The 14,587-nt window shown below is 34.8% G+C and overlaps 1 protein-coding gene across 10 annotated transcripts in view; it reads left to right on the top strand.

The window, feature by feature from the left end:
* Nucleotides 1-14,587, top strand: part of MTHFD2L (methylenetetrahydrofolate dehydrogenase (NADP+ dependent) 2 like) — a 141,352-nt gene that overhangs the window by 34,580 nt on the left and 92,185 nt on the right. For all 10 annotated transcript variants that reach the window (XR_014264274.1, XR_014264275.1, XR_014264276.1 and 7 more), the window contains 2 exons: nt 12,623-12,775; nt 14,180-14,287. Coding sequence is in view for 6 of the 10 variants with exons in the window: in XM_082463873.1 (XP_082319999.1) it covers nt 12,623-12,775; nt 14,180-14,287 (261 nt within the window). In the remaining 4 variants the exon portion in view is untranslated. The remainder of the gene's footprint in view (nt 1-12,622; nt 12,776-14,179; nt 14,288-14,587) is intronic.

Below are 14,587 nucleotides of genomic sequence, written 5' to 3'. Positions count from 1 at the left end.
TTGTGGATTCAAGGCAGTCCCAATTAAAATCCCAGCATACTTTTTTGTAGCAGTTGATAAACTGATTGTCAAATTCATATAGAAATGCAAAGTACCTAGAATAGTTAAAACAGCTTTGAAAATGAGTAATATTGTTGAAAGAGTAATACTTCCTGATTTTAAGACTAATCAAACGTCTTAAAATCAAAGGATACAAACTTTCAGTTATCAAATAAGTCATGGGGATGTAATGCACAGCACAGTGACTAAGATTAATAATACTGTATGGCATATTTGAAAGTTCTTAAGAAATTACATCTTAAAAGTCATCATAAGAAAAAAATATTGTGACTATATGTGGTGAGGGATGTTAACTAGACTTACTGTGGTGATTATTTTGTAATATATGTAAATATTGAATCATTATGTTGTACATCTGAAACTAATATAATGTTATATGTCATTTATACCTCAATTAAAATTTGTTAAATAGACTAATTATAAAGCTACAGTAATCAAGACAGAGTGGTATTGGAATCAGGATAGAGAAACATCAATGGGCAAAAATTAGAATTCCACAAATAGATCCACATCTATATTAACAACTAATTTTTGACAAAGTTGGAAAGACAAATTAGTGCAGAAAAGATGTGCTTTTCAATAATGGTGCTGGAACAATTGGATTGCATATGAATATGAAACAAGAACTTGATAAATTAGATTTCATCAAAATTTAAAACTTCTGCTTTTCAAAAGATACTATTAAAAGAATGAGAAGATAAGGCAGATGAGAAGAAAATATTTGCAGAGCACATATTTGATAACATATGTATATGTGGCACATATTTGATAACATATGTATATGTGGAATATATGAAGTGCTCTCAAAAATCAATATCAGGAAAATGAAAACAACCCAATTAAACAAAGCCCAACTCTAGCCAGAATAACATAAATCCTCTTGTCCCTAAAACAAGAAAAAACTGAACAAACTGAAAATCAATACTTTTCTTGACCCATCAGAGAACTGAGGTTGCAGGGCAAACCACCATCCCAAAATCTGGAGAGATAAGAAAATCCAGAAAGTTGCAACCAAGATCTATTTACCTGTACAGAAGCTACTGGAACCATAAACTGATGGAAACAACGTAATTGGGAATTTTGATGAATTTCTGGAAGTAAAGTGTGTACTAGCATAAGAATGAGAAACTCCTGGGGGCCCTAGTCTTGGATGTAGCTTTCAACAAAAAAATGACAAGGCATGCCAAAAGGCAAAGAAAAACAGTCTGAAGAACCCAAAAAGCATCAGAACAAGATTCACATCTGACATAGATTTTGGAGTTATTAGGAAATTTAAGATAACTATGATTAATATATTAGGGGCTCTGGTGGAAAAAGTAGACAATATGCAAGAACAGATGGGTAATGAAAGCAGAGAGATGGAAACTCTAAGAAAGATTCAAAAAGAAATGCTGAAATCAAAAACACTTTAACAAAAATGGAAAATGCATTGATGGTCTCAATTGTAGACTGGACATGGCCAAGAAAAGAATCAGTATGCTTCAGAATATATAAGTAGAAACTTCTCAAATTGAAATGCAGAGAGGAAAACAAAAAAGACAGAAGAAAACATTCAAGAACTATAGGACATTTTCAAAAGGTATAACATACACACAGTTGGAATACCAGGAGAAGAGAGAACAGGGCAGAAGAGATATTTGAAGTAATAATGGCTAAAACTTTTCAAAATTATAACAGACACCAAACCATAAAGAACACCAAACAGGATAAATACCAAAAATCATCAAAAGATTTGAACAGATACTTCACCAAAGAAGAAATACAAATGATAAATAAGGACATAAGTAGATACTCAACATCTGTAGTCATTAGAGAAACTCGAATGGAAACTATAATAAGATACTACTACACACCTATTAGAATGGTTGTTATTAGAACTACAACTGACAATACCATATATTAGTGAGGATGTGTTGCCGGTGGAATGCAAAATGGTACACTTTGAAAAATAGTTTGGCAGTGTCCTAAAAATTTACATATATATATTTATTATACGGTCCATCCATTCCATGTCTATGTATTTACTTAAAGAAAGAGATATATGTGTCAATATAAAGACTTGTATATGCATATTCATAGAAGTATAATTTGCAATAGCCAAAAGCTATAAACAGCTCAAATATGCATCAACAGGTGAATAGATATTAACTATGGTTTATCTATACAATGGACTATTACCCAGCAGTAAATAAAGGAATGAAATATTGATGCACACTCCAGCTTGGGTGAATATCAAGATAATTATGCTGAGTGAAATTATCCATACAAATAAGAGTACATACTCTGTGGTTCTATTTATATAAAATTTTATGTAATACAAACTGATATATAGTGACAGAAAGCAGATCAGTGGTTATTAGTCTGCTTGGTCTGCTATACCAAAATATCATAGACTGGGTGCCTTAAATAACAAAAATTTATTTTCTCACAGTTCTGGAGCCTGTCTGAGATCAGGGTGCCAGCATGGTTGGGTTAGTGAGAGCTCTCTTCCTGGCTTTCAGACAGACAACCCCTTCTTTCTGTGTCTGCACATAGCAAAGAGAGCAAGCTGTCTGGTGTCTCTTCTTATAAGGGTGCTAATCCCATCATGAGGGCCCCACCCTGATGACTTCATGTAAACCTAATTACATATCGTTCCATTATGGGTTGGGGGATTCAACATATGAATTTTGGGGAGACACAATTCAGCCCATAGCAAGTGGTTACAAGTAGTTGGAGGTGAGGGGACAGGAAAGGGAGGGAGGAAGGGATGAGGAAAAGGGGCCTGTGGAAACTTTTCAGGGTGGTGTATATGTTCATTACCTTGATTGTGGTGATGGTTTCACAAGTATATACATATGTCAAAGCCTATCAAATTGTACACTTTAAATATGTGCAGTCTATTATATTCAAATATTCTTAAATAAAGCTGTTTAAAAAAATCTATTAGGAAAACAAATAAATGCAATAAAACTGTATGGAAAGGAAGTCAAGGGAATGATAAGCACAGGATGCAGGATGAAGTTTACCTAAGGCTGGAGCAGGAAATGAGGTGGGTTCATGGGCGAAATATATGATTAAATATAGACTATTGTCAAGTCCATAACTTTTGTTTGGGGTGGTGGATTTGCATATATCTAGCTTATTATGAAAAATAACTAATTAATAATTTAAAATTCGATTGTGCTTGGACCAATATTGAGATCGTGTCACAAGCCGCTCAACCAATTTATGCATTTAAGGTTTATGCAGAGAAAAAGGTCCAGATTTTAAACAACATTTTATTCAAATCCTTTCTAACATGATTTTAGTGTTAATATAGAAACAAAGGCATCCCCACAATATCATTTATCTACTTAAAAAAATTTTCTCATAGGTAACATTTCTATCAGAGAATTTATGTGGGGATGTGGGGGAACAAAGTGGAAAATTCTCCTGCTGTGGTTTATGAAAACCACATGATGGCAGCATCAGGCAAGCAGTGGTTTAAAAAAAAAAAAAAAGTTTAATGGTTTATACTGAAAGCTGAGTAAATCATTTTGATATGATTTACCTATCAGTGGGATTGGTAGGTCCCTGTAGCCATATGTGTGTCTTCCTATTCATTTCCAGATGGAAACCATCCCAAGAGTTATTTTAGTCACTCAGATCTATATAATTACATCTTTTTGAGCAGTTGCTATCATAAACATACTATATCATGTAACTTGAGATTATTTACTTTTCAAAGTATCTTCAAAATCTGGAATTTCTTGGATCAACAATAGTTACTTCTTTTCTTTTTCATATTTTTCTCTTTTCTTTATCATGATATCCTCATGTATTTTTGAGCGCGTTCAGCTTTGATAAAGAATTTACCAAAATCAAAAGGCCCTTTGAAACATCTGGGTATTTCTTTGTAGAAAGTCTTTCAAGAGAAGTATTTGTATGATTGCTCTCTGATGCTCTTTGTTCATTTACCAGTTCAAAAAATATTTACCTAGAATCCAATCTATTCATATATATGTGTCTGTGATAGTCACTAGGGGAAAGGGGTAGTTAGAAAACAATTTGAGACTCACTGTCCTTGAGAAGTTTGCAAGCAAGTCCCTAAAACACAGCATCTCTTCTTTTCCCTTTTGTGTAAAAGAAGCTCATCAGAATAGACATGCTCACTTATCCAGCTGTTTCCTCTATGGAATAGACACTGCTTCAAGTTTAGTACAATGTATTTGACAGAAGTCACCATGTATAGTGTCTAGGAATCCAAGGGCTTAATAAACCAGGGTGTCTTCAACACTACTTCTGAAAAATAAGGCAATTTTTGGATCTCCATCTACTCTTCATATGACTCAAGAAACTCTAAGGGTCAAAGGTAGCAACCATCGCGTGATGTGTAGGTTCCCACTTCATTAACTTTTTTTAATAGCCTATGAAGTAAGCCTGCCTAGGGATGTCCTCGTAGTTTCGTGGCTATAGGAGAAAGAGCCTAAGGAAGGGTAAAGGGCCAGATCCACCCCTTTTTGACCTAGAGAACACCTCCCGCTCCACCTCCAAGCTCTATTGTTTTCTCAGATTTGGGGGTAGAGTAATACAGTGAGATAATAGTCACTTCCCATTCCCTTTTTGTCCTCTTACCCCTTGATGATGAAACAGTTCTAAAATGATATTGGGTAAGTGGTAAGAACTGATAAGTATTTTCTGTCTTGAAACATTGATGTAGAACCCAGAGGGTGTAACTTATATATTGGGTTGAGAACAGTGAACCCAGCTTCCAAAAGTATATCTCTCATTTACTCCTAGAAAATAATTAACTCATTAAGAGGCTGCAGCTAAATAATTTGATTAGGCAGATCTTTATTCGTTTAGAATGTAAGCTCCAGAGGTTAAGAGTTTTGTTTGTTTGGTTAGCTTATATATCCTTAAACCCTTAGAACAGTGCCAGGCACATGGTAGACAATAAATATTTAAATATTATAAATACATAAATATTTATTGAGTGAATAAATGAGTGAATTTTCAGAGGCCTTGTCTACACTTGTTCCGAGTGTGGACTTTAATGTATCAGCATAAAGCTTTGCCTGAGATTTCTTATTTTTCAAGTCCTGAAAGGAAGAAATAAATGAAAAACAAACAGACATGAATCTTTTACATTAAATTTATATCAGAGGATATAAAAGTGCCAGATATCTAATAATGTAGATGCAGCTATTGACAAATCAAAATTTTAATGAAAGCATTTTGGTTTTTCATTGTATTTGAAAAAGATGGATGTCAGAGGTTGTAGAAGGATCAGACATCTTTTCCTTATATTAGTCTATTCTAATTGTCTGCAGGTTTCCACTCATTTGTCTCAGCTTCTTCATTTACAAATCAAGGGTAATTGTAGTCATTTATTCAACAAATTTCCAAGCACTGTGCTTTGTGCTAGGAATACATCAATGAAAAAAAAAAAAAAGAAGACAGAAAGTTCTGCCCTTGCTGAGTAGTAGGAGAGACAGACAACAAAAAATAAACACAATAAATAAGTAATTACTGTATATCTATTAGAAGTTGTTATGCTATGGGAAAAAAGAAAAAGTAGAGCATGGTAAAGAGGATTGGGATGTTCGGGGGATGTTCAGGAATGTTATATTTTTATTTTATAGTATTTATTATACAAAGGACATGCTAGAAAAATGCACATTTTATTACTTGAATAGGGTTTAGCCTTTGACCTCTTAACTACATTGGTTATCTTTCAAACATACGGGGGCTGACTTCTTCCCAACCTTCAGGTCTTAGCTTAAATGCCACTGGCTCAGAGAGCCCTTCCCAGCCCTTCTGAAATTTTTAAAATTCTGTTAATCCCTATTTTAGATCTGCTTTTTTCTGTGGCAGACAAATAAAGTACTCCAAACATGCACATTTTTCCTTACATTCCCCATCTTCTCTTAGCAGCTAGGCTTCGGACTTAAAGGGGAGGCAGGCAATTCACCTAGAGGTGGAAAAGCAAATGTTTAGTAGACAAATATTTGCTGGGCCATGAAGAGACAGTGGGGCACAGAGTGGATTCTGATTTCTAGGTCCTGCCTAGAGTTTCCCCCAGCAACCTAGCCCATATTCTTTGCAGGTGATCTCTGGTGATACCTCTATTCTGGGAACAGGTCTTTTATCTAAATTCTTTAGGCAGTTAAGGGGGAGGTAAAATGAAATCCTCATGCCAAAGAGACACATTTTGGTGTGGCAAATTTTCTCCTTCACAGTATGAAGTAGGGATTGTGGCTCAGTTTGTTTTTTTTCTATATGGCTATCAAATTGTTCAAGTATTATTTGTTGAAAAGACTTTCTTTTTCCCACTGAATTGCTTTTGGCAACTTTGTAAAAAGTCAAATAACTCTGTAAGTGTTAGTCTAAAGTTGGGCTTTCTATTCTGTTCCATTGATCTATTTGTCTATCCCTACACTAGCACCACACTGTCTTAATTACTGTAGCTTTGTAGCAAATCTTGAAGTCAGGTATTGTAAGTTCTTTTTGCTCATTTTCAAGATTTCTTTGGATATTCTAAGTCCTTTGCATAGCCATATAAATTTTAGAATCAGTTTGTCAATTTCTACCAAAAAAACCCTCATAGGATTGTGATTGAGATTACATTGAATCTATAGATCAAATTGGAATAATTGACATCTTAATATTATTGAGTCTTCCAATACATGAATATGGTACACCCTCCATTTATTTAGGTCATCTGTCAGAAACATTTTGTAGTTTTCATTATAAAAATCATGCCCCCAATTTTAAAATTTACTCCTAAGAATTTTCTGATCTGTGAGTTTTTGTAAATAGAATTATTTAAATTTCATTTTTTAGTAGTTGCTGCTTCTATACAGAAATACAATTGATTTTTTTTGTATATTGACTTGGTATTCTGTGATCTTGCTAAATTCATTTTATTTATTTTTTGTTTTGTTGTTTTGTATATTCTTTAGAATATTCTGCATAAACAACCATTAGAGTGGCTAGAGAGTTTTACTTCTTCCTTTCTGATCTTTAGAACTCTTTTTTATTTTCCTTATCTTATTACGCCAGCTAGGATCTCCAATAAAATGCTGAATAGAAATGGTGGGGGTGGACACCCTTGCCACCTTCTGATCTTGGGGGAAAGGTTCAGTATTCCATTATTAAGTATAACGTTAACTGTAATTTTTTTTTTTTTTTTTTGTGAATGCCTGTCATATTGAGGACTTCAAGCTTTGCTTTGCCCTTAGTGAGCCACAGCTGCATTCTGTTTAGTTCTCTTAGTGTTAGATGGGCTGATTGGAGTTTGCCTCTTGTGTGTGTTCTTCAGGGGTCAGTCAGAGATTTGGGAAGAATTTATAGACACAAGTTGAGTCTCTCCTCTGTGGTTTTCTCTTTTCCTGGGTATATCCCTTCAATTTCCAGTTTCTGTAGTAGCCCCAAACTTTGTCCTTTGTTTCCTCAAGCAAGTAAGACTGCAGATTTCTATCCAAATTTGAACTGTCCTTTGTCTAGAAAAACCTCCAAAATGGAAACACTTTCAATGATATTCCTTTCAGATGTCCATTCTCTTCCAAATCTGTCTGCTTCTAGTAACTCTCCAGAGTCAGATAGCTGTGTTTTTTTATTTTTAATTTAAAAATTTTACATTTTACATTCCATTTACAGTTATTACAAAATATTGGCTATATTCTCTGTATTGTATGATACATCCTTGATACTTCTATTTTAATATAATTTTTCCAATGTTTACAGTTGTTTCCTGTGAGAAGTTTGGTCCAATGTAAACAACTTCAACATTATCAGACATGGAACTTACGTTTTAAAATAATGTGGTTGAAATAGTCCTTACAGAGAATGTGGAAATTAAGCAAAGATTTGAAAGAAGAGAGGGATTTAGCCAAAGTGACAGGTTTTTTTGAAAAGCCTCCAGGCAGACACAAGAGCAATAACCAAGGTGGGAAATACCTGATATGTTAGAGGAATAGCAAGAAGAGCAGTGTTTTGAGGAAAAGAGTGGTGTAAGCCGACATGCATTTGAGAACAGTATGGAGGTTCCTTAAAAAACTAAAAATAGAACTACCATATGACCCAGCAATCCCACTACTGGGCATATACCCTGAGAAAACCATAATTCAAAAAGAGACATGTACCCCAATGTTCACTGCAGCTCTATTTACAATAGCCAGGACATGGAATCAACCTAAATGTCCATCAACAGATGTATGGATAAAGAAGATGTGGTACACATATTCAATGGAATATTACTCAGCCATAAAAAGGAACGAAATTGGGTTACTTGTAGTGAGTTGGATGGGCCTAGATTATGTCATACAGAGTGAAGTAAGTCAGAAAGAGAAAAACAAATACCGTATGCTAACGCATATATATGGAATCTAAAAAAGTGTTACTGATGAACCTAGTGGCAGGACAGGAATAAAGACGCAGATGTAGAGAACACAGACTTGAAGACACGGGCGGGGGTGGGGGGAAGGGGAGGCTGGGATGAAGTGAGAGAGTGGCATGGACATATATACACTACCAGCTATAAAATGGATGGCTAGTGGGAAGCTGCTGCAGAGCACAGGGAGATCAACTCGATGCTTTGTGACGACCCAGAGGGATGGAATAGGGAGGGTGGGAGGGAGGCTCAAGAGGGAGGAGATATGGGGATATGTGTATACATATAGCTGATTCACTTTGTTGTACAGCAGAAACTAACACAACATTGTAAAGCAATTATACTCCAATAAAAATGTGGAAAAAAAATAACCTCTGCTATTTTGTGAATAGATTATATGGATGCAAATATAGAAGCAAATAATTAGCTAGGAGAATTAGTTGTTGCAAGAGTTCACAGGAGCGATAATGACCACTCAAACCAGAGTGGACATGGTGAGGCTAGTGAAGGGCTAGATATGTTTATGAAGGAAGAACCAACAGATTTTTTAATTGATTGGATGTTGCGTGTGAAAGAAAGTGAGGTGTTCAGAATGTCTCCAGGTTTTTCTGGCAAGTAAGGATGATTTCTCTATAACACAGAAGGATGGAATTGCCATCAACTGAGTTGGAGAAGGCTATGGGTGAATCAGTTTAATAAGACAAAGTCTGTGCCCTAGAAGGCTCACACTCATAAGTAAGAGAGATACTTAAATAACTAACATGATCAACTAACTGAAGTAATGTGGTAAGTGCTTTTTATAGTAGTTCTATGGGGACCAGAAGAGATGAAAAGTATCATTTCACTTTGTGATGAGGGAACAGCTGAGAAGGGATCAATATATTGAAGAATAAATAGGATGTGAAACAACAGGGAGGAAGGAATTAGTAATGGAAAAATAATCATGAGCAAGAACGTAGAAATGCAAAAATTAATGTTAAGGGCTTGGGAATGGGACACAGATTGGTGTGACTTGAGGTAAGGATGTGTCATAATGATGGTAGGAAAAGGGATGGGGCACTTGGAGGGAGGGAAGTATAGGACAAAAGATACAATCAAGCTAAAGAACATATTTACTCTGCTCATGAGCTTGCCCTTATCCAACGGGCATTGGGGAAGTGGAAAGAGGTACTTTTGAACAGTAACGTGAAAATCCTTGGATGGAAAATAAACCAGTAATTTGTTTGTTGTCTTTTTGTTGTTGTTGTTGTTACTTGTCCAAAGGCAATGAAACATATTATAAATAAATCACAGAAATATATATTCAATGTTGTAGTTCTAAAGTGTGGCCCCTAAAGACATTCCCTGAGCTGTTCTATTGCGGTATTATGAATTCAATTTGATGACTTTTTTTTCCTGGAATGATTTAATGACTTCTCATAATATTAAATAGATGGGAAAAACACACACTCACAAAGTGAATAATGCCAGTTTTCCCCGTTCATTTGGGTAAGATATTAAGTGGTTAGTTGTTTGCCAATGTATTCTATGAATGAAAAATGTTTTATAACCATTGTGAAAAAATTAATGCTATTGAGGCTCATGATTGTTTCTTCTTTTCAAGTCATGGGCCCCAGGGATGAGACATCAGGGAACTTTCAGTAGCTGTCAGTTAAAAGCATGAAATGTATTTATTTCTCTTACTCATTTAACAAAAGGTGCTATAAAATGTTTGATGCTTTTTTGCATGTATTTAGATACATGTTAGTTAATCCAAAAATACTGTTGTTTTTGGAGGTCTAGAAGGAACAGTGCATTCCTTGGGATATTTTAGGATTATCAAAATGTCTTGATTAGAAGGGACAGGGGCCCTTGCTGATATTAATTGTTGAGTGGTATTTAAGATTGATTAATATTTATGATTTCTGTATAACACAGAAAGAAAAACTGGTTTTAGGGCAAACAGATGTGGATTTTAATTCTGGACCCCTCTTCTTAGTAGTAGTTTGAGATTGGCTGAGTCTCAAAATCTTTGAGCTTCATCTTTAAAATGAAGATAATACCTTTTCTATCTTAGCCGTCAGTAACTATGAAGACCAAAGGGGAAACCTATGTGATGGTAACATGAACATTATAAAGCACTGTTTGAGTGTAAGATATACTAACTCATACTATTTCCATACACTGTAGATTACATAATGAAAGGTACATCTTTCCTGGCAAAGGATGTATGTGAGATTTAATCCACTCCTGAGATAACATAGAGTTACATAAAAATGATGTATGAATTGGTGTCCTTGATTTTTATGATCTTAACATTTTTAATCTACTCATATAGGTTTTTTCCTTTTAGATTAAATAGTAAGCACATTAATAATCAGTTTTCATGTGTTCACTACATCACACCTTTTATATGTCCACACATCTGTCTTTTAAACAAAAATTACTTAATTAACTTAAGATAAAATTGTTCTGAAATGAAGATCTGAGTTGAAGTTTTAAGAATTACGTTAGAGGACAGGTCTATAGTTGCTAGTTTCTAGTGCTTGCCCCCAAATTTTCAGATGCTTACATTTCTTCCTGAGTATTTCAGCTATTGTGTGAGATAAATTGTTCATTAGAAGTTAATGTTATTTTTAGTGAGTAAAACAGCACAGACCAGTAGACTGCGAAATTCAGTATAGTTCAGACTTGTTTGGTAAGAGGATGGCTCTCAAAATCTACAAAAGAACCTTTGTTGAATTCTTTCAATACATTATTGGCCCATACATACAGTAGCCAATTTTGAATTTAGAAATGAACTAATTTAAGCCATAACTCAATAATGGAGGGTTCAATTACAGTTATTTCTTTTTTTATTTACAAAGCTTTTGATTTTGTTGTAAGAAATATCCATGGCATGAAGCTTCTGCATGAGTGGTAGGTGTCTAAAAACTGAATCATCACCATCATCATCATCATCATCATCATCATAATCAACCAGATTTAAAAAGGAACCACTATTTTTGTCCTCAAATAGTAAGTTAAATATGTAATTCTAAAAAAAAATTTTTGCTAGAACTTGTATAATCATCTTCTGTCTTCAGAGAAAACAGATGGAGGCTTACTCTGCTAGGACATTATAGAATGAATACAGTTATTGAAAGTGACAAACTAGGCATTGGAGAGATATTCCAAAGACCCAATTTCTAATTGAATATGATTCATATTATGACTTTTATATATGTAAATGATTTGGTAGCCTAGTAATGGCAAATTGGATCTATTTAAAGTAAGATGGCAGTAGTGTCACATTTAGGATATAAAAGATCTGAGACATAAGGCATGTCTCTTTGAAAACTGTTTGAACTTGGGTATTGATAATGTTTTAAAAAATTATTTCTAAATGGCATTCATTGTGTAATGCATAAGGAAACTTTTCTGTAGCAAATATACCTTTATTTTAATATTTTAGGAATGTGGGTTAATTGTTGGATTTAGGGTAACCTAAGCTACTCTTCATAGAGTAGTATTAAGAGCCTATTTTATATTTCTATACTTATTACTTTTCAAAATGGGATGATTGGCATCTCATATCTCATTTGATTAGTTCATTACTCAAGTTATGTTCTTTTCCTTTCATAAAGGAAACCATAATGATATTTTGGATTTCAATGTAATAATGCTTCAGGGGAATGATGTGTGTGGTGTGTGTGTGTGTGTGTGTGTGTGTGTGTGTGTGTGTGTGTGTGTGTGTGTGTGTGTTTGCTTTTCTATTATGTCATTTGGGAGGAAGCTAGGCATTAATGATGTCATGGCTATTTTTAACACTAACAAAGCCCTTTTAATCTGTAATGCTAACAATATTCAACAGAAGCCTATTCATGGAACTATCTTGTATAGGAAAAACATACATTTAAATATGCAAACTTATAGAGGCAAAGCCTTATCATCTGACTGTTCCCAGATCTCATTGGTATTGTTTGATTTCACAGATTTTTCCCTTTTACCAGGCCAGCCACTTCTGGCCCTGTACTTGCATATACTCTTACAGCAGTTAATTACAGCCATTGGTCAAGAGCAGTTTGGCTTACTATTTTCATGGCAATAAAAGGAATAGAGTAATGATTTTATATCTTAACTAAAGCTGAACCGTAAGTGATCTGGCTGTAGGCCCTCTGATTTAATTTTCCAGACTTGCAAATAGATAACAATTGTAAAATTAAATCAATTTTATTTACTTTTCAGACCATGTGGATGAGCGGACAGTATGCAATGGAATTGCCCCGGAAAAAGATGTAGATGGATTTCATATTATTAACATTGGAAGACTATGCCTGGATCAGCATTCTCTCATACCTGCCACTGCTAGTGCTGTTTGGGAAATTATCCAACGAACAGGTTGGTCTATGGGACATGGGTGCTAAGTGCCAAAATGAGCATTTGCACATTGCCTTGAAAGAGAGTGAAAGAAAATAAGCACTAAACTTCAATCTACAGGAATATATAAAGTTACAGAAGTCAAAGAATAATCTGAAATAAGATAAAATGAAGAACACATGCCAGGTTACAAGAAACTGCTGTTTCACCTTTCAGGGAATGAATTTTCCAAATAGAAAGTTTATCTCCCTACTCTAAAACTATAAGCTGAAGGTATTTTGATGTACATTTTCCAAAATGTATTATGTTTCTCCTTACCTTTAAAAACAAAATGTGCTGGGCTTCCCTGGTGGTGCAATGGTTAAGAATCCGCCTGCCAATGCAGGCGACTCGGGTTCGAGCCCTGGTCCGGGAAGATCCCACATGCCGCAAAGCAACTAAGCCCGTGCACCACAACTACTGAGCCTGCGCTCTATAGCCCGTGAGCCACAACTACTGAAGCCCGCGCTCTTGGAGCCCGTGCTCTGCAACAAGAGAAGCCATCACAATGAGACGCCCCTGCACCGCAACAAAGACCCAATGCAGCCAAAAATAAATAAATAAAATAAATTTATTTTTAAAAAAATGTGCCGAACATTTTCACCATCTCTAATGACCTAGGTTTTCATTATAAACACTTGCCCTTGAATTGTGCTCTAAATACAATAATGCTCTCAAAGACCCTCAATAGTTCTCCTGCCTTCATCACTGTCTCTTACATTTTTGGCAGCATCTCCTCCTGCTAATCTTCTCTTTTCTAACTGAGGGAGAGAACTTCCAAGGGAAAGCAGATCCTAGAATTATACTCTTAGAATGTTAGTACTTAGAAAAACCTTAATTCTAAGTTTTTCATTTTACTTATGAAGATACTATGCCCCAAAGAGGTTAAGTGTGTTAAATCTGTAAGCTTTATCTTTCAGACCTTTCTAAGTCCATAAATTTAGTGCTTCTCTCCTATAGAATAAAGTGCATGAGTTTTGTGAAAAATACTTTTATTCCCCCACTTCATTTTGTCCTAGATTTGCTCAAAGTTTGATTGCCAATTAATCTTGACCTTGCACTTTGCTTGCTTTGTGATTAGTAGTTAATAATTTTGTCTCCACACTTCTAACTCTTCATATGAATTTTAATGTTTAAAACTAATTTAATGGAAGCTTGAAAATGTCTGTGGTTTTTTAATGAGGCCATAATGAGAGGGAACATGACGGATCCAAGAATTATAAAAAGAAATATTTATAAATAGAGAATGTGGGAACATTATAGACAAGCCACAAAATAATTCAAATTTAATTAGAAGTTTTTAAAGAATATTGCAGTTGGCTGTTGAGATGTTTACTTTGCTTCTTGTTGCTTATTCTTCATTTAAATCAAACTCTGTGTTTTAAGGAATTGAAACATTTGGAAAAAATGTGGTTGTGGTTGGAAGATCCAAGAATGCAGGGATGCCCATCGCCATGCTTTTGCACACTGATGGAGAGCACGAACGGCCAGGAGGTAAGGGCAACCTGGAGAGTCTATGTACTCTTACAATTTTCTCACTTCTTACAATCATCAAATAAATGTGTTTGAAAATGTGACATAGAATATTTGTGGGCTTCTGCAAATAAAGGTTTCCCTTTATTCCCTATCTAATGACATGAGCACCTTGACAATGAATAAAAGAATTACTGGAAAAATGTGGCCCCTTTGTTCCTACTTTTTCCTTTGGCTATATATACTTCCTTTATATCATTAAAGATATAGACATTAAGAAGGGTAGAAAGGCTAGATACATACTAGATGCATAAAAATCAC

The sequence above is a fragment of the Balaenoptera physalus genome, assembly GCF_965194825.1.
Source record: "Balaenoptera physalus genome assembly, chromosome: 5".
In the NCBI taxonomy this organism is placed as follows: Eukaryota; Metazoa; Chordata; class Mammalia; order Artiodactyla; family Balaenopteridae; genus Balaenoptera; species Balaenoptera physalus.
This window is presented reverse-complemented; position numbering and strand designations above follow the sequence as displayed.